At 38.3% G+C, this 25,709-nt stretch overlaps 1 protein-coding gene across 3 annotated transcripts in view; it reads right to left on the reverse strand.

Annotated features, from left to right (window-relative positions):
• Window positions 1–25,709, reverse strand: part of LOC120637319 (glycerol-3-phosphate dehydrogenase, mitochondrial) — a 43,375-nt gene that overhangs the window by 11,620 nt on the left and 6,046 nt on the right. For all 3 annotated transcript variants that reach the window (XM_039909108.1, XM_039909106.1, XM_039909107.1), the window contains exons 2-11: window positions 13,764–13,853; window positions 10,298–10,466; window positions 8,609–8,831; window positions 6,680–6,843; window positions 5,811–5,944; window positions 4,620–4,777; window positions 3,212–3,405; window positions 2,621–2,815; window positions 1,623–1,744; window positions 102–238 (exon numbers count right to left, since the gene is read on the reverse strand). In XM_039909108.1, coding sequence (XP_039765042.1) covers window positions 102–238; window positions 1,623–1,744; window positions 2,621–2,815; window positions 3,212–3,405; window positions 4,620–4,777; window positions 5,811–5,944; window positions 6,680–6,843; window positions 8,609–8,831; window positions 10,298–10,466; window positions 13,764–13,850 — 1,583 coding nt within the window. In that variant the 5' untranslated portion in view covers window positions 13,851–13,853. The remainder of the gene's footprint in view (window positions 1–101; window positions 239–1,622; window positions 1,745–2,620; window positions 2,816–3,211; window positions 3,406–4,619; window positions 4,778–5,810; window positions 5,945–6,679; window positions 6,844–8,608; window positions 8,832–10,297; window positions 10,467–13,763; window positions 13,854–25,709) is intronic.

Here is a 25,709-nt window from a genome sequence, read left to right on the forward strand (position 1 = left end):
ACTATGGCCTAAACCCTTCTCGTTGTGGGAGGAGACCTGTGCCCTGTAGTTGGTTGATATGATGAACCTAGTGTACCTAAGTATAGAAGGGTGGTGGTTACCTAATTTCAGCATCAATATACGGGAATTCCGGGTGGATTTTCTTGCCAATGATCGGCCATCTTTTGCCGGTCATCTGTGCCATCTTGGCAACCGCGAACGCTCTGTCTCCGTAGGATTTGGCTAAATGCTGTGCTACCTAGAAATAGAAAAATTAATAAGTACATGAATTATTATGTATCGATCAGTAGGTACATTGCTGGCAAAAAGTAACTGGTTGGTAACTAAACTAAGGGGAGAAGTTTGGTGCAGCAGTTAACCAGCTATACTGGCAAATTTGTATCAAATGATTCTTTCGATGAAGATCTGAAAGAAGAGTCAGATGAAGGTGACCAGTGGTTATAAAATCAAAAACAATGCTAGTTTTTGGCTGCATTTAAAATATTCCTTAGGTCATGCGGGGCAATGAAAGGGTTTGCCCATAATTACAACGGTGGACAGACGGGCTTATGATTGAGTAGATAATAGTATAAGCCCAGACGACGCTGCCGCCCGTATTTATTTTTTTATTTATTTGACATCTTGTTAGTACGGCCGGGCCACTTACTCTAACTGGATGGAACTACATAATTTATGGATAACTATAAGACAAATGAATAAAAGATGACATTAAACTTTATAAAAGCCATGATATTAATATAGTGTACTATAGTGATACTCTGCGAATAATGTAGAAAGGTCATTCAATATTTTCAGAGTATCTCAACAATTCACTAATACTTTACTGATTCACTAATTGTCAATTATATTCTCTTTGTTGTCTCGGCCGGCACCCACTGGAACTGGAGGGGTGGTGACAACTGTACTCTTATCTGCCGTCTCCATAACACACGTATATTTTTTTATAAATACAATTAAATTCGAACTATCGTTGAATATTCTCATAACGAGTTTAGAACGCTCGTTCTCGTATTCGATTTTGAGTGGACGCTGGAACATTACAGTAAAATGGAACTTATCAGTATTGATTTAAAGTTCGATTTTTTCTATAACTTCAGCTAGTGCTTTTGACAAAACGTTTGTAAAACAAAAATCTGTAGTAACGAATTTGCGGCACTAAAACGGGTGACTTAAGGTCAATTTTTGCTATGGTCGATACAAGGACGCTTTGCGTATTTCTTCATGTTTACAGCTTTGCTTTTCTTTTTTTATGTGCAAGGCCCTTCATCTATATTTAAAAAAAAAAACAAGAAAAATAATTTTTCAATAGTTTTTCAATAGCACTCTTTGAAAATTGTATGGAGATCACAAAGCTCGGCCATCCATGTTGGGGTAGTTTTATTAATATATTTATTAATTCTTTGTTGAACGATTTATCAAAATTTATTATGGCTTTATTAGTCTCATAAAGTGGATGTTTTAGCTATTGCGTCTACGTGCCTCACTAACAGTACCTAGATATCTATTTTAACTAGCTAGGTAAGGCCGCTGGCTCTATAAGGTTGGGAACACTTGGTATAGTCAGTAAATGAAATCAAAAGCAATATTTACAATTTATGATCATTGTAATAAAATATTCGTACCTCCATTTCAAGTCCAAAGTCCTGTACTAATCTGATGTACATAGTGGGTGTCCAGCCGTGAGCGCCTTCTATCAAGAAGCCGTCGGTCTGACACTCTTTGTACAAAGGCTTTAGATTTGCACCTGAAATTACACGGCAACAATTTGGTAACCGGTTCAGAGTGAATACTAAGCTCAGATAAAGCTAGTGTAAGATTTTCTATACATACTGGTTCCCAGTATTTTAACTAGATGGCATTAACAGTTATACCATATAAATCTTAGTTTACTTTCACGTAATCGAATAAGTAAACATAGGTCTAAAATTTCACACTTGGCCACTGTTACCTCTTATTCGAGTGTAGGTAACTATCGTTATCTTTCATTAATCGAGCATAGAGCAGAGAGCAAAGATATAGGTAAAATATACGTTATTCGAAGTAAATCAAGAATTCAAAAGCAGACGTGACAATTAAAAAGATAACTACTAAAAATATACCTAAACGAAATTCGAATGTTATTTCCGCGTATGTTTGATAAAAGTATTAATTCAGTACCAGAAAATATAATGGCTGAGGATTCTGTATGTTCTATACAGAATCCTCAGCCATTATTGTATGCAGTGTGTCCAAAAATAGTGAAAACGCCCCGCGCACGTCTCACTTTAAACCCGCAGAATGTTGCTACCTCAAAAACTTTTTCTCATTTTCCCATTTTATGGTAAACGTAACGTTACGGAACATTGAAGGAAATAACTACTTTCAACTGCTAAGCGGTATGAAGTGACTAACCGTTTATTTGAGAAAAACCTCTAAAGTGGAGTGGTTTTTTATGTTTCAATATATTAGTCGTTTACTCGGTTTTGTATTTCTTAATTCTGTGTTCTCTATTTTATAATATATCATGTCAAACAAACAATAATTTGATTTGAATAAAAATTCGTGGCTTAGTGGGCATCAGATACGATGTTAGAAGTGTATCGTAGTGTAGTGTTCTTATAACAAACTTGAAAATTCTTACTCTCGATAGCAGCGTCGATGGTCTCAGCAGCCATGGCTCTGTACGTGGTCCACTTTCCCCCAGCAATGGTGACGAGGCCTGACGGTGATACGTGGACGATATGGTTCCTGGCGAGGGACTGCGTGTCCGGCTTGTTGGGGTCGGACACTAGCGGTCGAATGCCGGACCATGCTGAGAGTACGTCGCCGCGTCTTACTGTCCACGAGGAAAACAAATTTTAAACATACATAAAATTTGTTAGATAAAATGGCGTGTGTACGTGTATCAATATGTGAATGTGTATGACTGTGTGTGTGTGTGTGTGTGTGTGTGTGTGTGTGTGTATGTGTGTGCCATAGCTAGGTATATTTAACAAAATCGGTCCAAGATAGCCGCCGGTACGAACTGGTGGATTAACAAATGAAAATGCTTCACTAGGAGAATACTATGATGAAATTGGAAAACATTGCGAATTACATTTTCCTTTTCACAACACATATGGGTAATACAAATAAAAAACGAATAGTTTCAAATTACTAATATAGGTTATTTCAAATTACTAATCGACTACAAAACCGTTTGAAAAGATGTGTTTTTCTAAGTTTAACATACCTTCTACGTCCGGATTCAGGTAGTTCTTGACTTCGGTGAGGATGAAGAGGATCTCGTCTTCGGTGGGTTTAGGGTTGTGCGTGACATTACACGGCAGGTCTGTTGTACCAGCGATGGTGCCTTTCAGCCACGGTAGGAAGAAGATGACGCGACCATCTGATGTTGAGGGGTCGAGTAGACCCATGTGCTCTGGACTGGACATAATTTAAGACATCGTAAGATTCTTGAGAAAGAGAGAATCTATCTATATATATATAAAAGAGAAAGTGTGTGGGTATGTTCCGTATAGGCTCCGAAACGGCTGGACCGATTTCTATGAAACTTTCAGGAAATCTCCAGATTGACCTGGCGAGTAATGTAGTAATAAGTTTGGTGACGATCGCAGCACTCCTATTTTTGAACTGTCAAACTGTCAAATACAGCTTTTATTTACTATGATGATATTCTATTGTTGGGTGTACATGGGTGTAGATAATGATCTTCAACCGCTCGAGAAGAGAATAGAAGACAATGAATACGGAGATAACTAAATTATTTAATATATTATGAGACTTATATTAAAAATTTAATGATGTAAGTTTATTGTTTAAATAAAATAAAGCAAAATCTAGCCCGGCGAAGCGGTATGGGTAACGCTAGTATAATATATTTTTCAAATTAGCCTATTCCATGAAACGCGTGTTACATGTTTCTTCAACCAAAGGTTGTCTGGAGGGGTTTGCTTCGAGCGATAAGGCCGCCTTTGCGCATATATTTAGTATTATCGTTTGTTTTTTGATCGTAGTTTTCTATTTGTGCATTAGACCTTCTATTAAATTTCTTTATAAATAAAGTCATCTAAATATCTTACAACGGAATCGAATGCTAACAGAAGTGCCAGAATAAAAGTTAGAGAAAAAGGTCAGCGTCAATAGTACCAGACTGAGCAGATGTAGCAACATGCTCTGTTCAGTTTGAATCTACTAGATCTTCTCTGGAAAAGGCCTCCCAGGTATTCCAAGTATTTTTTCAATACAATGTAATTTCATTAATTTATGTTTCCAACATATTTTCAATAATTTATTTAATTACATATTCATGCTTATCGCCGATGAAAATCGATCAGAATTACGCCTCAAAGCTGTGCTGTTATTTAAACGTCCGAAAATTCCTCAACGTGATCAAGATATTATTCCAAGTTTAAGTTCTTTAAAAACAGTTTCTACTTTTTCTTCTTTTTGACACTCACATAATAAATTAAACCTTCTTTGTAAGTACAATTTTGATAATTTTAAAAATGGAGCATTAATTTCATATCTATCTTTCTATAACTCAACTTTACACCCAAACACTATGTTTTATTTCTTTGTGTTATTATTGTATATATTTTTCAATCCTTATATATTTTAAATGTAAATTCGATGTATACCTGTAGTATCCTGGAAGTACGATATGCACGCCAGACGAGGGGCAGCAGATATCCTTAATGGACTGGTCATCCATCTTCCTGATGGAGTCAGTGAAGGGGCCTGTCGCGTTGATGATGGACTTCGCTTTTATGTCCCATTCCTTGCCTGATAGTTCGTCCTGAAATAATTGGCCAATCATCAAATTATAAAAAGAAGGATTTTGCCGCAGATTGATTTATATGCGTCAAAGCTCTCATTTCCCGGAGGAAACGTATTGTTTATCGGGTTAAAAAGTAGCCTATATGTTGACCCGGAATATAAACTACAACTATAACAAGTTTTATTTGAATCCGTCAGTAGTTTTCTCGTGATGCCCGGACAGACAGACAGACAGACAAAAATTAAATAAAAATCTGTCTTGGACTCAGTATTGATTATAAAGCATCCCCCGGTCAAAATTTTCAAAATACATTAAATGTACAGAAATCTTTCAGTTACAGTTTTAGATCAAATTTTAGATCAAATTGTCATTTAAATATTCGTTAACACTGTAGTAAGTTTTATCGTTTAATATTTTGATAATAACTCTCCTAAAGGTCTTGAGCGGCAATTTTTATGGCAGTTTATTAAATAAAGTTAAAGCCATGCAAAAATGCGTAAGCATATGAATAAGCATATTAAGCCATGCCTCCTCGGCGTCACCCACAGTCTGTTTTGTGTCCTACCCCTCCTATTTGGGTACAGTTCACAAAGTGTGGGGAAAAAATGTGTATATTTTTTTTACGAATAGTAATATTACATAAATATAAAGACTTGGCAATAATAATGTATTGTTTTCCTTAAATAGTGGTTTGCAACTGTCTGTCTGTCTGTCAAGCTTCAGCTCGACATATTGACCGTACACAAGCCTTCTGCTTAATAAAATCTTTGTTTGCATCTGTTGTTGCGTACTAATCATTAATTTAATCGCAAAATACATGATTGGTTCCACTGTATGTCATGCAGCTCAGAACCAGCCGTGATTGGCTGGCAATTAATCCGTCAGCATTGTGATTAGCCAACTAAACGCATGCGGGGCAAACTTCATAAGCCACTCCCACCGAAGCTTACATAGCTTGCTGGGCTAATTTTGTGTAGTTATGCTTCTGTTTATTCGTTCGCTGGCTGTGACCCCATGAATAACTACCAAATCATATTTTATTTGCACTTACCCGTAACCTTGCTCCGGAGAGTTTGTTGTTATTCTTATAAAGCTTGGTAACTTTGACGTGGTTAGCGATTGTGGCGCCGTGCCGAGCAGCGGTGAGTGCTATCGCGAGATTCATACGCGCGTCATCTTGTTGACCTAAGAAGACGTATAAGTTGGAAGAAAAAGTTATGACATAACGGAAAAAACATTTTCGCTGCCTAGCCACGTTGTTATTGTCAAAAAATATCAATACCATTTTTAACAAATAACAACTTAGCCAGGTAACTTATCCACGGATAGATTGCATAATCATAGCGGTACGTGTCAAACGGACGTTAATCAATATCTATAAACGATAAATTTAGACTTAAAATAATAGGTATATAGTTAACATGTGTTCAGAAATATTTTGACGTTATTAATTATTAAGTAAATTTCTTAAACCTGATTAACTAGCAACCCAGGATTGGTTTTGGGACAGTTATTGTATAAAGTAGTGTAGTAAAGAATTTTCTTTGCTTACTAAAAAAATTAAATAAATAAATAAATATACTACGACAATACACACATCGCCATCTAGCCCCAAAGTAAGCGTAGCTTGTGTTATAGGTACTAAGATGACTGATGAATATTTTTATGAATAATATACCTACATAAATACTAATACTACAGGTACCTACATAAAATAACCTAGACACTCGAATCGAACACATTACCCACGGCCTTGGAATCAAAAAGCAGGGCAGACCGCCCACTGCGCGAATCGCCCGTCACTATATAAAGTCTGTAATTTCTAAATTAGTATTGTCTTGGAAATCAATTTTAGGGACCGTTTTCATTAAGATTTTCAGAAGATTTTTTTTAAGACAAGATGTAAATATAGTCACCTACCATCGTAATATACAATGCCACCGCACAAGTTGTCGGATTTCAACATGGGGAATAGTTCTAGAGTATTCTTCTTCGATAAATAGTAGGAGCTCTTCAGGTTTCTATCACCGGCGACTATGTCGTACATCTTGATACCGAACCAGTAGTACGGGACTTGCCACCATCTGCGAAAAGTAAGTGTATAGATATATTACAGGCACATTAGGCTAGGTTCAAGTTGGATACAGTACGACACGTTACAGTTCTTGTTCCTTGCAGGCTATTGACCAAGTACCTAGTCGTTTATTTCTCGGTACCTAATCGGAATTCTCGGCCGTTTTTTAATTACGCGCGCTCGGCCATCTGAATAACGAGTCAGATGGAACTGGATAGTAAACAAAGCTACCAGTTTCTATGTTTAATTGACGTAGCTACTCAATAGGAAAAAGTGTATTTTAAAAAGAACTTAATTTTTTTTTTATTCCACTACAATTTAGCCCTTCAATCTCAGCTGGTGGTAAGTGATGATGCAGTCTAAAATGGTAACGGGCTAACCTGTTAGGGATTATGGTAACTAGTCAAACCCTCAATCCGTTTCTGCGCGACATCGCACTGGAACACTAAATCGCTTAGCGGCACGTCTTTGTCGGTAGGGTAGTAACTAGCCACGGCAAAAGCCTCCCACCAGACCAGACCAGGTGAAATTCAGGAATTATAAACTCCCAATTGCCTCTGCCAGGAATCGAACCCTGGACCTCCTTCTTAAATTCACAGCGCTCACCGCTACGCCAGGAAGGTCGTCAAATTTATAGAGATAATTCATCTCCAAACAGTTATTTCTACTTTATGCATTCTTTGAACATAAATCCTCTGCACGCCACTGTTGAAAGTTGAAACCCCTACAAGAGACATACCCCTATAAAGATACTTATAATCTGTCTACGAGACGTACTAAACTTGCATAATATACACTTTCGACATGTATACGAGACTTACTAAACTTGCATGAAATACACTTTCGACCTGTATACGAGACTTACTAAACTTGCATAAAATACACTTTCGACATGTATACGAGACGTACTAAACTTGCATAAAATACACTTTCGACATGTATACGAGACGTACTAAACTTGCATAAAATACACTTTCGACATGTATACGAAACGTACTAAACTTGCATAAAATGCACTTTGACATGTATACGAAACGTACTAAACTCTCATAAAAGAAACTTAGGACATCCATACGTGACGTACTAAACTTGCATAAAATACACTTTCGACAGGTATACGAGACGTACTAAACTTGCATAAAATACACTTTCGACATGTATACGAGACTTACTAAACTTGCATAAAATACACTTTCGACATGTATACGAGACTTACTAAACTTGCATAAAATACACTTTCGACATGTATACGAGACATACTAAACTTGCATAAAATAAACTTTCGACATGAATATCAGACGTACTAAACTTGCATTTAAGACACTTAGGACCTCTATACGAGACGCACTAAACTTGCATTTAAGACACTTAGGACCTCTATACGAAACGAACTAAACTTGCATAAAAGACACTTAGGACCTCTATACGAGACGTACTAAACTTGCATAAAATACACTTTCGACATGAATGCGAGACGTACTATACTCGCATAAAAGACATTTAGGACTTTTATACGAGACGTACGAAACTTTCAAAAAAAAACCTCGACCTGACCTGAACGACCTGAAGGTATACAATATGCCCTGTGTTTATTACTAGTAATACGGAACAACGATAAGTCACTTTTTTGAAACACAGTATTTCTATTCGCCCGCTGTGCTAATTTTTTACAAACACAATTTATATTCAGCTTGGTTAAGGACACATTAGCCGTCCTTCAAATGAATAAACACAGATTGGAGGGTTTTTTATTAACGCCTAGCTTGCATACTTACTTATAAACAGGCAATAATATAGGCAGTGGTCTCGTCAAATGCGGTGCGACCTCTAACATATTCGCTCGTTCGTGTAACGCTTCCTTTACCATTTTGTATTGGTCGTAATCTAAATGTAGAATGGCCTTCTGCAGATACCGCACACCGCCGTGGATCAGCTTCGTGCTTCTGCTAGAAGTTCCACTGGCGAAGTCGTCTGCTTCGACCAGAGCTGTGCGTAATCCTGTGAATAAGATATTGGAATTTAGAATGATCCGGAATCGTTCAAAGTCGAATATTTCTTTATTCAAATAGGCACATAATTGGCACTTATATGCGTATGTTTTTGACAACCTTCATGGCGCAGCGGAGAGTTGTGGGCTTAACAACAAACCAAACCAAATAAGTATGGAAATGTTATGCCATATTTATTTGTAATGTATCCCAATCTTTTAACTATATATCTATTTATTAGTGTGGTTAACTAGATATTTTTTAAAGGATCCAAAGCCACGGTATCTCCATGATCTCAGCAGTGGCAACGAAGGAGTCAAGTTCCTGAGCACACTCATCGAAGTATACTCTGTGCAAGAACTGATACACAGGACACATGTTTTAGTTGGAGCAGGTCATTCCCGAATTGACTTGGTTATTGTCTCCTTACGCGGAACATGTTCCCGGGGAAGCATTACTTCTCCGGTGTTTTCTAGAAGCCTTTTTGCTGAAATACATAATGGCTAAGGCCTGCAGTCGTGGCTTTATGCCTGGTGTGGTCGTTAAGAGAAGTTTACCCCCGATAAATATTACACGTATATTATCTATCACACCACTCGCTCGACAATGTCTTGCAAGTAATGTTGTACTGGAGTCCCGGCGTATCAAAATAAAATCTGTTCATTGCTATCTCGCTCTAGTGTATGATGGCGTCCCTGTCACTCAACACAGCATGTGAAGCGCGAATCATAGAGTATAGATTGTAAATAAAATCCCTCAAAAATCCCTCCTTGATTTTATTGCCTCGCGAAGTGTGAAAAGTAGAGTATTCAATGTAACAACAGAAAATGCATATCGACACATACCGGTCCACTACAGGTCACCTCTAAGAAAGAATAGGGTGCATAGTCCACCACACTGGCCAACTGCGCATTGGTGCTACGTGTATTATTTGTATATTATTTCCACAAGTGCGCCAATGGTCGGCGAGTTGATAAATAATGGTGATGGTAAAATTTAATTTTATTTATTTATACTCTTTATTTGCACACTAGGTACAAGAAGAATAAAACACAGAAAGAAGAAGTATACATAAGGCAGCCTTATTGCGAGAGTAGCGATCTCTGCCAGACAACAACAGGCAGGCAGGTTGTGCATAATAAAAAAAAAAATACATATGAATAACTACATACTATTACGTAAATTTTTGTAAATTTTGTTCTTACCGCGGGGAGAAAAATGTCTCTTGCCCATGCTAACCTTGCTTGAGGAGCTTATGGGTATATGATACCAGTCTCGTACATACAGGGTTTGCACAGGGTATGCTGATGATATAAAACGAAAAAAAAACTCCAGTACGAGCTATAAATACTTGAGGGTAGGCTTTTATAACTCTTACAATGCCTATCCTTAAGTTGTTTATAGCTCTAACTGGAAATTTTCTTCATTTTATATCATCTGCATACCCTCTATGCACGCCACTGTAATGATGCTTACCTCTAGTAGTAGCGTCTAGGGCACAGCCCGCCCCTGTAGCGCCACCTCCAATGATAAGTACGTCGTAAGTGTGTCCAGCTTGTAGCATATTGACTTGTTCCGTTCGGGAAGGTAGCGGTCGCTTCTTGCGCTCCGTTTTTGCTGCGACCGTCGGTCCGTTGTACCATTGCTGAAAATGAAATATAGGTTTCAATAAAAAACTTGAAAATGCCAAAATATAATAATAACGAAATATTAACATCCTAATAAAAATGTACTTATACATATACCGAAATTGGAATTATATCTTTGGCAGTAAAATTTCTACGAGTAAAAAAAAAATTTTTTAAAAACCGACATACCCTAAAAAACACTATTTTTATTTTTAGAATTAATAAGCAATAAATTTGAATCGTGCATCAACACTTTTAAAGCAATATATCTAGTGATTAGTATTAAATAACATCAAATGAATGATATATTTAGAATTACTCGTTCAAAATGAATGAATATTGCATAATAATGAAAGATGACACTAAATAAATTAAAATTAAATGATAGTAGAAAAGAGTGAGATGTGTTTATCGATTGCCAAATGTGCCTTGGCAGAGTATTGCGAATGTTGTAATTGTAACTGATCGACGCAAACCTACTTTTCAATCACTTGAACATTTCAACAATTGCAATTGGTCAGTTAGATCGGCTAGAGCCGGTCTACTATTAGATTTCTGGTAACGATAATGTAAACTGCAATTCGTTTGCATTGTTATGTGATAAAATATCTGTTCAATGATGTTTATTGAAAATTTAATGTAACTGTGCATTGTAAAATGCACATCATTCAAAGTTTCCAACATAGAATTGTGAACATACAGACCGTGTACACGACTATTATTGAAGCATCAAAAAGCATCACTTTAGTTGTGTCTCCCGAACAGGCGATTAGTCACTTCATATCGTTTAGCATTTGACAGTTCTAAACGTTTATCATAAACGGGGAAAATAGGAAAATTGTTGTGAGCTAGCAACATTCCGCGGTTTTGAAGTGAGATGTGCGCGGGGCGTTTTTGCTGTTTTTGGACACAATGCACTGCATTCAGTATTAGGGTTCTGTATGTTCTCATTTCTGTGGTTTCCAATAGTAATCTGAACACTTGTCTTCCTCTGTACATTCCTAGTTGGTTCACAGGGTGATGGTGCGATGGGGTATTAATAAGCCGATAGGCTATTAAAGTAATCATAATAATGAAAAACTTTAATTTCACAACTGTTTCCTGAGATTAATATCATAGAGAATTAATTGCTCCTACATAGTTAAATAACCACAACATTAGCAGTCGTAGTTTTTGAACAAGGAACATCGCACATCTTAAAAAAAATCCTTTTTGTTTTAACTTCAAAGTATTTCTTTATTCAATATGCTCAATAAATAATACTCAATAAAAATAGGCACATAGATGGCACTTTTGATGAGTTGATTATATACAAAATGTGTACATAGCAGTTGCTCACTGCTATGTACACATTTTGATGATGATTCTTTGTACACTGATGGCGATAACTACATTCGTAAACTTAAAACTAAAGCTTTTATTATTGCTATCAGCCTATGAAACGCGGAATCATAGAGATAGATAAGAATAAAATTAATCTTAGATGCATTTTATTCTGCTGGTATTGGAAAATGGTAATTATATCCATAGTATGTATATATTATATACGGCAGATTGGCGCATTGGGCAGCGACCCTGCTTTCTGAGCCAAGACCGTGGGTTCGATTCCCTCAACTGGACAATGTTTGTGTGATGAACATGAATGTTTTTCAGTGTCAGGGTGTTTATCTATATATTAAAAGTATTTATGTATATTATTCATATAATTATTCATCACCCATCTTAGTACCCATAACACAAGCTGTGCTTACTTTGGGGCTAAATAGCGATGTGTGTATTTATTTATTTATATTGTATTTACCGTTGAAGTTGTTGGGATATTATTTAATAATTAAATACCATTCATAATGTTTCTCTCACTGAGCCTCTGGTGCTTACCACAAAGTTTAATAAAATTATCATTTGATTGTATCAATTATTAAATATAAATATACTTATTACTTATGAGATAACATGATACTTGTAGTAAGTACACAATATTAATACAGTGGGTATAAAGAGATGCAGATTTGATCTCGCGTGATAAAAGCCGACATCCTCTAGATACATCTTGTACATACACGCTTGTATATCCCTTACTACTCAAGCCAGAAACCTTTGCACGCCTCCATTACCCCACAATTACTCTGTCTAGGCAGCTTCATCGGACCTCTGGAATGAGTTATATTAAAGTTCCCACTTTATGGTTGTGGATTATAATAAAGATAAATAACTATCATTAACAATAATTCATTATCTAGATACTGTATTTCAATAGTGTTGTTGATACACATATATAGGTTGGAATGTAAGTGCTTATATTAGGCCTACTTGAAATAAATGAATTTTGAATGCTTCGCGTAGACGTTTAATTATTATCAGACTGACTAGCCTAGTGAAGAGTTAACTCAATTTCCGCAAACAACTCGTGTCAGTGATAGGTAATTAAGTATGGCACGCTACTTTGTTGATAAGTATCTAATATCAATATACCATATAATATATTTAAACAGATATTATGATGGTATTTCATAATTAACAGTTCCCAGCAAAGTCATCCACGCTTAAATCAGTTTTTTCATTTAAATTTTGCGGCAACCGTTTGAATCTAAACTAAAAACTATTTTATGTCCGCTCCAGGACATTTAAATATGTAGCATTAATTACCTATCGGCATCACAGCTAAACGTATTTTAGCTAAATTTTGCGTAGAGTTAGATTGAATCCCGGACACTTAGTCTATTTTTCCTTACCTGTCTAATAATGTAAACAATATTTTTGTGGCTTTTTGATTTTGCGAATTTTGAAAGATTGACAATCTCTTAAAATTCGCAAAATCAATAACATTATAAAACAAGTAAGAAGAATTGAGTTTTTTTTTATAAATAAATAAATAAATAAACTACGACAATGCACATCTAGCCCCAAAGTAAGCGTAGCTTTTGTTATGGGTAGTAAGGTGACTGTTCAATATTTTTATGAATATAAAATATAACTTATAATATACAGATAAACACCCAAACACTGAAAAACATTCATGTTCATCACACAAACATTTTTCACTTGTGGGAATCGGACCCACGGCCTTGGACTCAAAAAGCAGGGTCGCTGCCCACTGCGCCACTCGGCCGTCTTTTAGGATACTTATATCTTGGAAATAGTTTTCGCGAGATTTTTACGAATAAAACGAGTCTTAGTCGGAAGCAGACTAATTAAAAATTATAAGCTAGGTGTTAGTTTATATTTTTTAATTAATCTAGGGAAATTATCATGATAATTAATACCTAATGCCTATGTAGATACAAGTGCTTTAGGTACTCGTATGTTTATATTACCGGCTTATCGTCCGCGTAGAGTGCCCATCCGGCTATCGCTGCGCCCGCGACTCCCGCGCCGCCTATTAGCAATTTCCTTCGAGACATTGTCTGAAAAGTACATACAAAAGATATTATATACATCATTACCAACCAATTACTACCCACTACAGGTCGCAGGTCTCTCAGGTATCATATATCATTCACCTCAGAATCAGAAGAGCTTAGAGGCTGTTGACAATCCACTACGCTGTCCAATTGTGCAAGATACTTAGGTAGGTACAACTTGAAACCGTGATTGGCAACATACCGACACACAATAGGACACGGTTATCCTCTCATATTGAGAGGCCAATCGTGGATTGGTAGATTTAACAGGTCTTTGAGATGATTATGAAGAAATCAGGCACGTCGGTTTCTCACGTCGATCTCAGTAGGATATAATTAACACAAAACGAACATAACTCCAAAAAGTTAGAGGTATCGAGGACCGATCTGGGTCTTCCCGAAAAGTAGGGAAAATTCGTAGCCATTACCTACATAATATAACACGGTTTTTGAAAAATTAGACACAAGTTCTCAATTCCACTTTTTAAATTAATCATAATTTTATGAAGCCTCAGAATAGATATACCGGGTTACATGAAAATACCAAAAAGCTCTTGGCCTTGTAGCTTCTATGATTAATATTAACAACTTTTGTTCTACGACTTATCAAAAATCAGGATCATACAAAAAAATTAATAACTCATGTTATTTCTGTAAAGTGACATTACACTGTGAAACCAAATACAAATGTCCTAAGTGCCAAACAGATGTGAGCGTGCAAAATACAGTCGTGAGTCGCGTGCTGAATTTACATTACAGAGTAGTAACAAGTAGAGTATCTAGGAAAAATATTGAATATTTTACAAACTATCGAGTTTAAAAAAAAGTACAACAAAAGTTTTTAGTTTTGATGTAAACAATTAAAGACCGAGAGCTTTTTGATATTTTTTATTTAACCCTATATAGATGGTATAGGAATAGAGGCGAGTTGGTGTAAAGGTCATCTGTATCCTATACAAAACCTTAGTTACCTACTTGAGAGAGGATTGCGTTACAGAGTCAACATAGTGCACAATGTAAAGTGACAGATGTAAAACTTTGAAACGAAACTCTTAGAACTCAAAGCGCCATCACAAAAAAGGCTAGGTCAAATCCAGAAATAATTAATATTACAGCAATAGCGGAAATTTGGCTACGCTAGCCATAGCTATCCGTGCACTCTCCAGACAAGGAAGCCAAGGTGTCGCCGTTGAGTGGATTATTGTTGATACGAATTTGTTGATCCAGTATTGCCAAGGTTGCACTTAATATTTCCGCGAGAACCCTTGGACTTTCAAAGCAAATCATTACTCTATAGCCGTACCATTGCATAGGCAATTGTCCACTACTGGTCCTCATAATTTACTCCTTCTTCTTCTAACCCCAGCGAGTGTAATCTGGTTTAAGTTGGACACTTCGGTGGTAACGGTAATTCCATGGTGTCCATCTATGCGTGTGAGTGAGGCGATAATGTGGTGTGGTTGGTTCAGATAGTGGCGGATAGTACAAATACTAGGTGTATTTTTATGTAGGGTTAGGATCTAGGTATAATTCTCTGGCAATGTTTTCGAAATTCGCCATTCACATTAGGATAAACAGTTATCGGAGTTCGAAAAGAAAAGCGCATAACTCAGTCTGACAAGAGACCCAACGCAAATATAGAATGCTTTTTCTAACCTGTATGTTTTAATTTTGATAAGTGGTGACGATATCAAGCAGGTTAAGGTTAACTAATGTAATTACCGTCCTTTACAGCAGGTGCTTACGGTTGTAGCGTGATGTCATAAATAGCTTAAATAACCGCTTTCAATAAAAGCACTAAACAGTACTACAGTGTGCAATCTTTCTGGCCACCCCGACATACTCGTAAGCTCGCTTCAAGGCCACCAAAGGGTATGTAAGACTACCCCCTGCCCTAAACTACCTCAAAGTATCCTTCTGGGTGGCCGCGAGGAATACTTCCAAATAGGACTTAAAGTTTCTGATATTAGAGCTTTCGAGCATGCGACATCCTTAAATATTCAATTAAACTTTAGACTATTATCGTAATAAGAATAGGAATATAAATTCATAAATAAACATTGGCGTACAATCAATACGTATACCGTACGAATCTGGCTACTAAATATTCAGAAGTAGGTACGGTTCTGCTGGTACTCATCTACATTTTGGGATAAACATATATTAATGTTTTCCTTCTCGTTTGAGGAAATTCGATAGATATAACTATTAATAGAGTTTTTATATTTATTAGCCACACCGAAAATTACCTTGTAGTTACTAAATTGAAACACTAAAAGCATTAGAAAACATAATTTTAGCAAACTAAGTCCAATTTGGAGTATTGACGCAAGGTTGTCTGTCTGCCTGCATTCGATAATTTGGAAATTAGACAGTATGGTGGACTAAGGCCTTAATTTATTTATACTCTTTATTTTTTTTTTAATGATCCGGTGTGTACATCATTCAGGAAAACAAAAAAAAAAGAACAAACACTTCAAGAATGAAGTAGGATACAAAAGGCGGCCTAATCGCTAAGTAGCGATCTCTGCTAAGCAACCTTAAGATTTTAATTCTTTTTATTCGGACAGGAGACGCGTATCCTATAGTGGCCCGGTTTTAATTCGTAAATATTCCTATTTCCTATGAGAGATGAAGCCAATGCTTAGCAGTGGGACACTAGTTTAGTATTAGTAGGGCTTTTTGTGACAGAGCATGTCGGGGGAAGTGCAATCACCAAGCTTATTTCTGACGCCAAGCACGCCTCAGCTTCCGGCATAAACCTACACCTAAAGTTGATGAAAACACGGCACGGGCACTCAGTAAGATGTGTTCGTTGAACGCCCTGCGAAGTGTTGCTGTGTTTATAAGAGACAGTTTTCCCGCGATATCTGATTAGATAGTCAATTCAAGTTTGACGAGCTTTTATACAATTATTGACTTCGTGCTTGCCAAAAACCAGAACTAGTCTAGGTCAACTTAGTCCTATGTATCGAATGCAATTTCTTGCAAATTGCTATCGTGAAAGAATAGATATCTTCAGCGATAGCTTACCTACCTTAAGTTAAGCTTAAGTTAAGAAATAGTTAATTTTAAGTATTATTATTTTCGCATTTTTTTTCTTAGTATTTAACTTTTATTTTCTTTTTTTTTAGCTGTTTACAACAGCCGTATGTAACCAGCAGATAAGCATGCTATGTTCGCATCGAGAAGGCATAATTGTATACACTTGCCAAATAGTATACTTTATATACTATACCTAGTTTACATAAGAGTATCTAAGCAGTTGATTGTCAGTTTTGCGAACTAAATAAAAAAAATACTATAAATATCAATAAGTATACTATAAATAACAATAAGCTTAAGATGCTGAAGAACTGGGTTCTTGGATAAACTATCTGCAAAGCTACGAATTTGAAATTCCACAGCCACTTAAAAAGGCGCTTTGCACTTTTCTCGTACTTATTAATAACGCAAAAATCTGTATAGGGATCATCGACCGTTACTAACTTGGTCTACAGTTATGCGATTGATACCTACCACGTCACTACTAGTCATGATGCATAATATATAAGTGCCTACGCTGTCACGGCCTAATCACGATCATTGCCACCACTCAGTCACATGCGTGATGCGATGCGAAGTCATTTAATACTGTCATTATGTAAGAAAGGCGTCGTACTCGATATACAATTAGATCAATTATATACTAAACTTCTTCGTCATTTCAGTGGTTCTCACGCTATACTACATATTACCAGGTCGACATTCTATTTACGGGTCAGGCCAAATTTACAGTTTATTACGGTTTTTTACAAATCCCGTGGGATGTTTGTTTTCCTCCGATAAAAAGTAGCCTATGTTACTCTCCGTCTTTCCAACTAATTATATGCCAAAACAAATGAAAGTTCTTTAACTTTAAGTTAATCAGTAGTTTTTTCGTTGCTTAGTTGGGGCGTAAAGCAACAAACAAACAAACAAACACACTTTCGCATTCATAATATTATTTAACGACGTTGATGGGAGGGTCAAAAAAAATCAGAAAAGAAAAAGAAACGACACGCTGTGTAATGTGTTAAAATTAAAGTTAATATAATCGACTTTTCGCATTTTGCGGAGCGTAACTCCGTCCTTTCAACTAACTCTGTCAAAAATCAAGATTGGTTGCTTAGTTAGGTCGGAATGGAAGGACAAACAAATAAACATAAACACTTTCGCATTTACAATATTAGCAAGGACGCGTTTTTTCTGACACTGAATGCACCGTAGATCAGCTCCGAGTTGTTAAGTAACGTTTCCACTCTCCATGAAGAATCACGTTAAGCCAAAGTACCTGGGTATTTTGAGGATCTTGTCATAAATTATAAGCAAGTAGCCGTTGAGGCGCCAAAAAAAATCTGAGTTGTAGCGATGTAGATGAAATTTTAATCGTTGCTATTGGCTGGTACTGGGTACGTCAAAAGCTACCCTATCTACATCGTGTGGTTATAGCTATTATCTACTCTGCGTACTTATATACTATATGGGTATACCTACATACATAGGTAGGTATATGAGATAAGAATGAGGAAATTCTCGCAACATGAATAATTACGCAAGCTCATGCCAAAAAACCGACAGACTAGTCTGGGCATTGCGAAACTCGATGACTGATTACCGATTAGTGAGCTCTTATCGGCAGTTATCTACATAGTTTTCGAGTGTACGGAAAAAAACTACAAGTTAGCCTTTGTCTGCAATATCACTGCTTGATGCAGTTTAAGGCTGTATGACAGTAATAAAACCAATATCCCTAATCGGTTTCTACGCGACATCGTACCTGAACGCTAAATCGGTTAGCGGCACTTCTTTGTCGGCAGGTTCAGCGGTGGCTAGTATCGCTAGTAACTAGCCACGGCTGAAGCCTGAACACGAGAAGATGTAGAAATTATAAATTCCCAAATTGCCCCTGCGGGGAATCTAACTCGGGACCTTCAACTTCAAAGCAAAGCGATCACCAAACAATATAGTACGATTCTACGAAACCCTCTCCGGAGGTGGCTAAGCAATCGATGTCAAACATCTTAGTGACCAAGTTACTTGAAACAGCCGGCTCTGATTTAATCTCTTATATAATAGAATAGAGATAGTTAAACTGTAAAGAGCAACTGGCTTACCTTCCGGTTTATTTTGCTAGAATTCTCCTTAGAGACGGTGGTAGTCATCACAAACACATTTGACGTTTCAAAAGTGCTAACGATCGATATACTTAAAACAAATGTATCCTTAGTTTTTCCTTTACTTGACCGGTGTTAAAAAATAGATCGTCGGTTATAAATATAATATTAACTGAACGGTACCAGGCTTGCTATGGTCTGGGTACTAACGGAAATTGATCTTTTTTAATAATGGATATACATACATCGCCATTTAGCCCCAAAGAAAGCGTAGCTTGTGCTGTGGGTACTGGCATAACTGATAGATAATATACATAAATACATTTTATATACAGATAAACATTCATATTCATCATACAAACATTTTCAACGTTGTGGGAATCGAATACACAGCCTTGGACAAAGAAAGCAGGCTCATAAAGTAAGTTTTATGAAAATATTGTTTGGAAAAATAAAACGGGACTTTAATGGGAAGTACCTACAATTATTTTCTTTATACATATTTTACGAAAAACAAAGAAATATATCACCTGTACGATTTACTTCGATCGACTTCTCAAAACAAAACCAAACAATATTTCACATCAACGATATATAATGTAAATGTAATACAACCTAATACCTAACTTGAAAAATTAACATGACTTGAATACCTTATTTAAATATTTTTATAGATTTATTTATTTATACGCTTTATTTGTACACCACATCAAGTTCAGAAAAACAAACACTTCAAGAATGTAGTAGTAAATAAATAAATATAAATAATTACGACAATACACACATTGCCATCTAGCCCCAAAGTCAGCGTAGCTTGTGTTATGGGTACTAAGACAGCTGATGAATATTTTTATGAATATAATACACATAAATACTTATAGTATACAGATAAACACCCGGACACTGAAAAACATTCATGTTCATCACACAAGCATTTTCCAGTTGTGGGAATCGAACCCACGGCCTTGGACTTAGAAAGCAGGGTCGCTGCCCACTGCGCCAATCGGCTGTCGTAGTAGTGGATACAAAAGACGGCCTTATCGCTAAGTAGCGATCTCTGCCAGGCAACCTTAGGATTAGGAAAACTATAACTAACTAAGTTTCAAAATACAATAAAGTAAATAGAGATCCACAAGTAGGTAATAGATCTCGTTCTACTCACTGTTAGTCGAGTAGATTGATTGCACTATTATCAGCTCTATTTATCTGCTGATAGATAAGGACGTAACACGCTTCTCTTAATTAAATTGATTATCACTTCCACATAACAACCGTGCGATTAGCGAGGCGACGCGTGAGCTATCGGTGATGACTGACTGACTTTGAGAGCTTAGCTTTAGTAATTGTACAACTTCGCTAATCCAGTATTACACACTTATCGCCGATTTTTCAATCGCCAAACAAAACAGAATATAAACAAATAATCAAACCTCAGACAGGTTATCTAGATTTCGAAAAAGCTGTTAGTTCTTAAGGCAAGGATTGCTTGCCAAATAAAATAAATAAAATAAATAAATATACTACGACAATACACACATCGCCACCTAGCCCCAAAGTAAGCGTAGCTTGTGTTATGGGTACTAAGATAGCTGTTTATTATGAATATTATTATGAATATTTTTATGAATATAATACATAAATACTTATAATATACATATAAACACCCAGACACTGAAAAACATTCATGCTCATCACACAAACATTTTCCAGTTGTGGGAATCGAACCCACGGCCTTGGACTCAGAAAGCAGGGTCGCTGCAAACTGCGCCAATCGGCCGACAAAAATACAGGATTATTTGGTTTTTGGTTGCAAAATAAACATTGATCAAACAATAGAGAATCTATAGTAAAACCGAAAATAAACATTAATTCATGTTTTATTTTATGACAGTTTCATCAATGAGATCACAGATCTGCAGTCATCTGCTGTCAGTACCCTCTAAGTAGGACTTCGCATCCACCAGATAAGTTCGTGCAGATCTCAACAGGGACCTCAATCTCTCTACCATAGCCAGAACGTTTAAAATCTACAAGGACGGTCCGCTGTTCAATTTAGTGTTCCTGTACGATGTCGCGATTCACAAGTGCTTATATTAGGCCTACTTGAAATAAATGAATTTTGAATTAAGATACCGATTTCATTATTATTATTTCATCATGTGCTCCACCAATCCGCACTGGGACAGCGTGGTGGACTAGGGCCTTTACCCCGTCTCATTGAGGGAGGAGACCCGTGCTTTGTAGTGGGCCGCTATTGGGTTGATATGATGATACATGGGCTTCGCATAAGTGCCAGAACCTAACAGGTTAGTCCGCTACTATATAAGACAGCATCTGCAGGCAGGTGAGATTGCATTCCAGAGTCACAATCCGCTTATATTATCTTCGTTAATATCCCGGGATACATTTTCACAATACTTGAAAAACTATCCGGGAATATAACTATGAAAATTGTAGGCACGGACAAAAATGATATCCCCTGATGAGGGATCATCATCATCATCATCATCTCAACCAATTGACGTCCACTGCTGGACATAGGTCTTTTGTAGGGAGTTCCACAATGCACGGTCCTGGGCCGCTTGCCTCCAACGGCTCCCAGCTACTCGCCTGATGTCATCTGTCCACCTCGTTTGGGGCCGACCTACGCTGCGTTTACCGGTGCGGGGTCGCCATTCCAGCACCTTAAGACCCCAACGTCCATCGGTTCTCCGAGCTATGTGCCCCGCCCATTGCCACTTCAGCTTCGCAACTCGCTGAGCTATGTCGGTAACTCTAGTTCTTCTACGGATCTCCTCATTTCTGATTTGATCACGTAGAGATACTCCTAACATAGCTCTCTCCATCGCCCGCTGAGTGACTCTGAGCCTTCTTATGAGGCCCATAGTTAGCGACCATGTCTCTGATCCGTAAGTCATCACTGGCAACACGCACTGTTCGAAGACTTTAGTCTTCAGGCACTGGGGGATTTTGGACGAGAAGATGTCACGAAGTTTCCCGAACGCTGCCCATCCGAGTTGGATTCGGCGGTTTACCTCTTTCTCGAAATTGGACCTACCTAACTGGATCGTGTGTCCTAGGTATATATACTCGTCTACAATTTCGAGTGCAGAGTTCCCAACAATTATTGGGTGGAGCGCAACATGAGCGTTAGACATAATTTTCGTCTTGCTCATGTTCATACGAAGGCCCACCTGTTGAGAAACTCTGCTGAGGTCATTGAGCATCGCATTAAGGTCTTCCAGAGTCTCTGCCATTATGACTACATCGTCGGCAAACCGAAGTTGAGTGATGTACTCGCCGTTAATGTTGATGCCAAGCCCGTTCCAATCCAGAAGCTTAAAAACGTCCTCCAACGCAGCGGTAAACAGCTTCGGGGAGATAACATCTCCCTGTCGCACTCCTCGCTGCAGTTGGATCGGTTTCGTAGTCTGGTCCTGTATACGGACTGACATAGTGGCGTTTTTGTACAAACACTTCAAAACTTCGATGTACCGGTAGTCAATTCGGCATCTCTGCAGTGACCTTAACACAGCCCAGGTTTCCACCGAATCAAAGGCTTTCTCATAGTCCACAAACGCTAAGCAAAGTGGCCGGTTATACTCTTGAGTCTTCTGTATAACCTGCCGCAGCGTATGTATGTGGTCTATGGTACTGAAGCCCTTTCGGAAACCGGCTTGTTCAGGAGGCTGGAAGTCGTCGAACCTATTCGCGAGACGATTCGTAATGACTCTTGAGAACAACTTGTAGACATGGCTCAACAGCGAGATAGGTCTGTAGTTCTTCAGCAAGGTATTATCACCTTTTTTGAAGAACAGAACAACCACGCTCCTGTGCCATGCCTCTGGCGTTGTGCCTTGATGAATGACGGAATTGAACAACCGCTGAAGGACTTTAAGTATCGGTTTTCCACCCGCTTTCAGGAGTTCTGCTGTGATTCCGTCATCACCCGGTGCCTTGTTGTTCTTAAGTTGTTTGAGAGCCATACTAATCTCGTAAAGGCTGACGTCCGGGATATCTTCAGTGAAGTGTCGGGTCAATTTGGCTCTAGGGTCTTTAGCCAGACTTTCAACAGGCTTTTGTGTTGAGGTCTATAACTGTCCATAGAATTTCTCAACCTCACTCAGGATCTCTGGTTTAGAAGATATGAGACTACCATTGTCAGTCTTCAGGCGAGTCAACAGGCTCTGTCCGATAGACAGATCTCTTGCGAACACTTTCGAGCCTTTGTTGCGCTCAATGGCGACTTTAATTTTCTCAGTGTTAAAGTGTCGCAAGTCTTTCGTCTGCAACTTCGAGATCTGTCTATTAATACGCCGATATTCAGACGCATCTTTTGAAGACTGTAGTCTCATTTCTTGTCTCTTCTCCATAAGCCCGAGTGTATGGGCTGAGAACTTTTTGGTTCTATGTTTACGGTGGGTCTTAAAGAACTTGGACCCAACCGTATGGACAGTTTCCACAAGCCTGTTGTTAAGATCGTCCACAGAATCGCAGTCCAGGCAATCAAACCGGTTTTGCAGCTCCAGTTGAAAGCTCTCGGGGTTTTGGATATGAGCACGAGTAGGCCGGAGCGTAGACTTTACCAGTCTGACCCTTTCCAGCTTTACATTTATATTCAATGTGCCTCTTACCATACGGTGATCGCTCCCGGTTTTCACCCTGTTGATCACAGAGACATCATTGAATATATGCCGTTTGGTCGACATGATAAAGTCGATCTCATTTCTCGTCGAACCATCGGGGCTCAGCCAGGTCCATTTCCTGTGCGGCCGCTTTTCGAAAAAGGAGTTCATCATAAAGAGGCCCTCCTTCTCCATAAAGTCGGCCAGCATTTGGCCCCGTTCGTTCCGTTGCCCATATCCAAATTGCCCCACTCTCAGCTCTGCACCGCTTCGCTTGCCCAGCCTCGCGTTGAAATCCCCCATCACAACACTGTAGTAGGTTTTCGAGGCATGTATGGCTTTCGAAATATCCTCATACAATGCCTCTACTTCCTCGTCGGAGTGCGCAGTTGTGGGTGCGTAGACCTGTATAACCTTCAGGGAATACCGTTTGGTTATTCTGAGTACAAGGTACGCTACCCTGCTCGACACGCTTTCGACTCGAACAATGTTGTTGACAAGGGATTTGTGGACGATGAATCCGACACCACCTTGGGACTGTTGTTCGCCCTCCCGGTAGTAGAACAAGTTGCCGGATTTTAGGATTATCGTATCCTCCCCCTCTCTACGGATTTCAGATAAACCCATGATACTCCAGCGCAACTTGCTCACTGCTTCTTCCAGCTCGACTAACTTCTCATCGGTCCTCAACGTGCGTGCGTTATACGTTGCCAGGTCCAGTCGTCGGGTTTGGCAGCGGAATCTCTTCCGGAGATTCTTGACACCCCTTGCCCCGCCGTTACCATAACCGCTGCCAGAGCCAGGAATAGCGGGGCTGCCGGGGACTAGGGGCTGTGGCTTTCTTTTCTCCATTCATACAAAGATTTGCCCGGTAATGACCACGCTGGGCAGGCGGGTTGGTCATCGCAGGGCTAGACTGATCGCACCGGCGTCGCTGCTGCCCGACACCGGTCTGTGCCATTTATTCAGTCTAGCCAATTTGAAGTAGTTATACCGCCACTTGTCGGTCGCCAGAGCCTCGTCGGTTAGACGGCAGGGTGCACCACGTGCAGGTGAGGTTGGCATTTTGGGAGGCTGACTGGTACTAGCCTCCCCCTTACACCTATGAGGGATATTAATAAATAAATAATAAATAAATAAATATACTACGACAATACACACATCGCCATCTAGCCCCAAAGTAAGCGTAGCTTGTGTTAAGGGTACTGAGATAGCTGATAATTATTTTTTTATGAATATAATACACATAAATACTTATAATATACAGATAAACACCCAGACACTGAAAAACATTCATGTTCACACAAACAGTCTCCAGTTGTGGGAATCGAACCCACGGCCTTGGACTCAGAAAGCAGGGTCGCTGCCAACTGCGCCACTCGGCCGTCATTAATAAAATTGTCCATCTGCTGAAGCACGGGAACATGTAATAGAAGACGTTTACCACCGTTTATTAATACACATATATTATTTGGATATTATTTTCACATGTGCGCCAGTGCTTTGAGAGCTTGTAAGAGAAAAATATTTTATATCCTTTCCCCTGGGAGATTATTATCACCTGCCCATGCTAGACAAGCTGGTGGCGAAATAAGAAATTTTATGTATATGACCGTACTCGTTCAAGCGAAGTACATTGCCAAGCGACGGATTTTCCCTATACGGACCCCTTAATATATAATAGGTATATAATATATGATACCAGTGAGTGCCTCCTATATTCATGAACTTGAATTTATTTCATGGCATATCCAGAACGGAGAACAAATAATATTTACTTAGTAAGTTTATGGTATGATCGCGAACTCAAGTGACTCTACAGTCAATACATATTTCAACGCTATTATAACTTTCAATGCACGTTAGGAAATAAAATTAAAGCCAGTTATTTGCATCAAACTAGGATCCGCGAAAACGTAAGCTTAAAACGGGTTAAGGTAACTCAAAGATATGCGCAGCCAGCTGTGATAGCCCAGTGACTTTGACTTCACGTTAGAAGGGCCGAGTTAAGGTTGCTGGCTGGGATTCGAAATCCCAGCAAGCAACTTTAACTTATCATAATTTAAATATTTCTTGTTACAAACTGTGAAAGAAAACAT

The sequence above is a fragment of the Pararge aegeria genome, chromosome 3 (genome assembly GCF_905163445.1).
Source record: "Pararge aegeria chromosome 3, ilParAegt1.1, whole genome shotgun sequence".
In the NCBI taxonomy this organism is placed as follows: Eukaryota; Metazoa; Arthropoda; class Insecta; order Lepidoptera; family Nymphalidae; genus Pararge; species Pararge aegeria.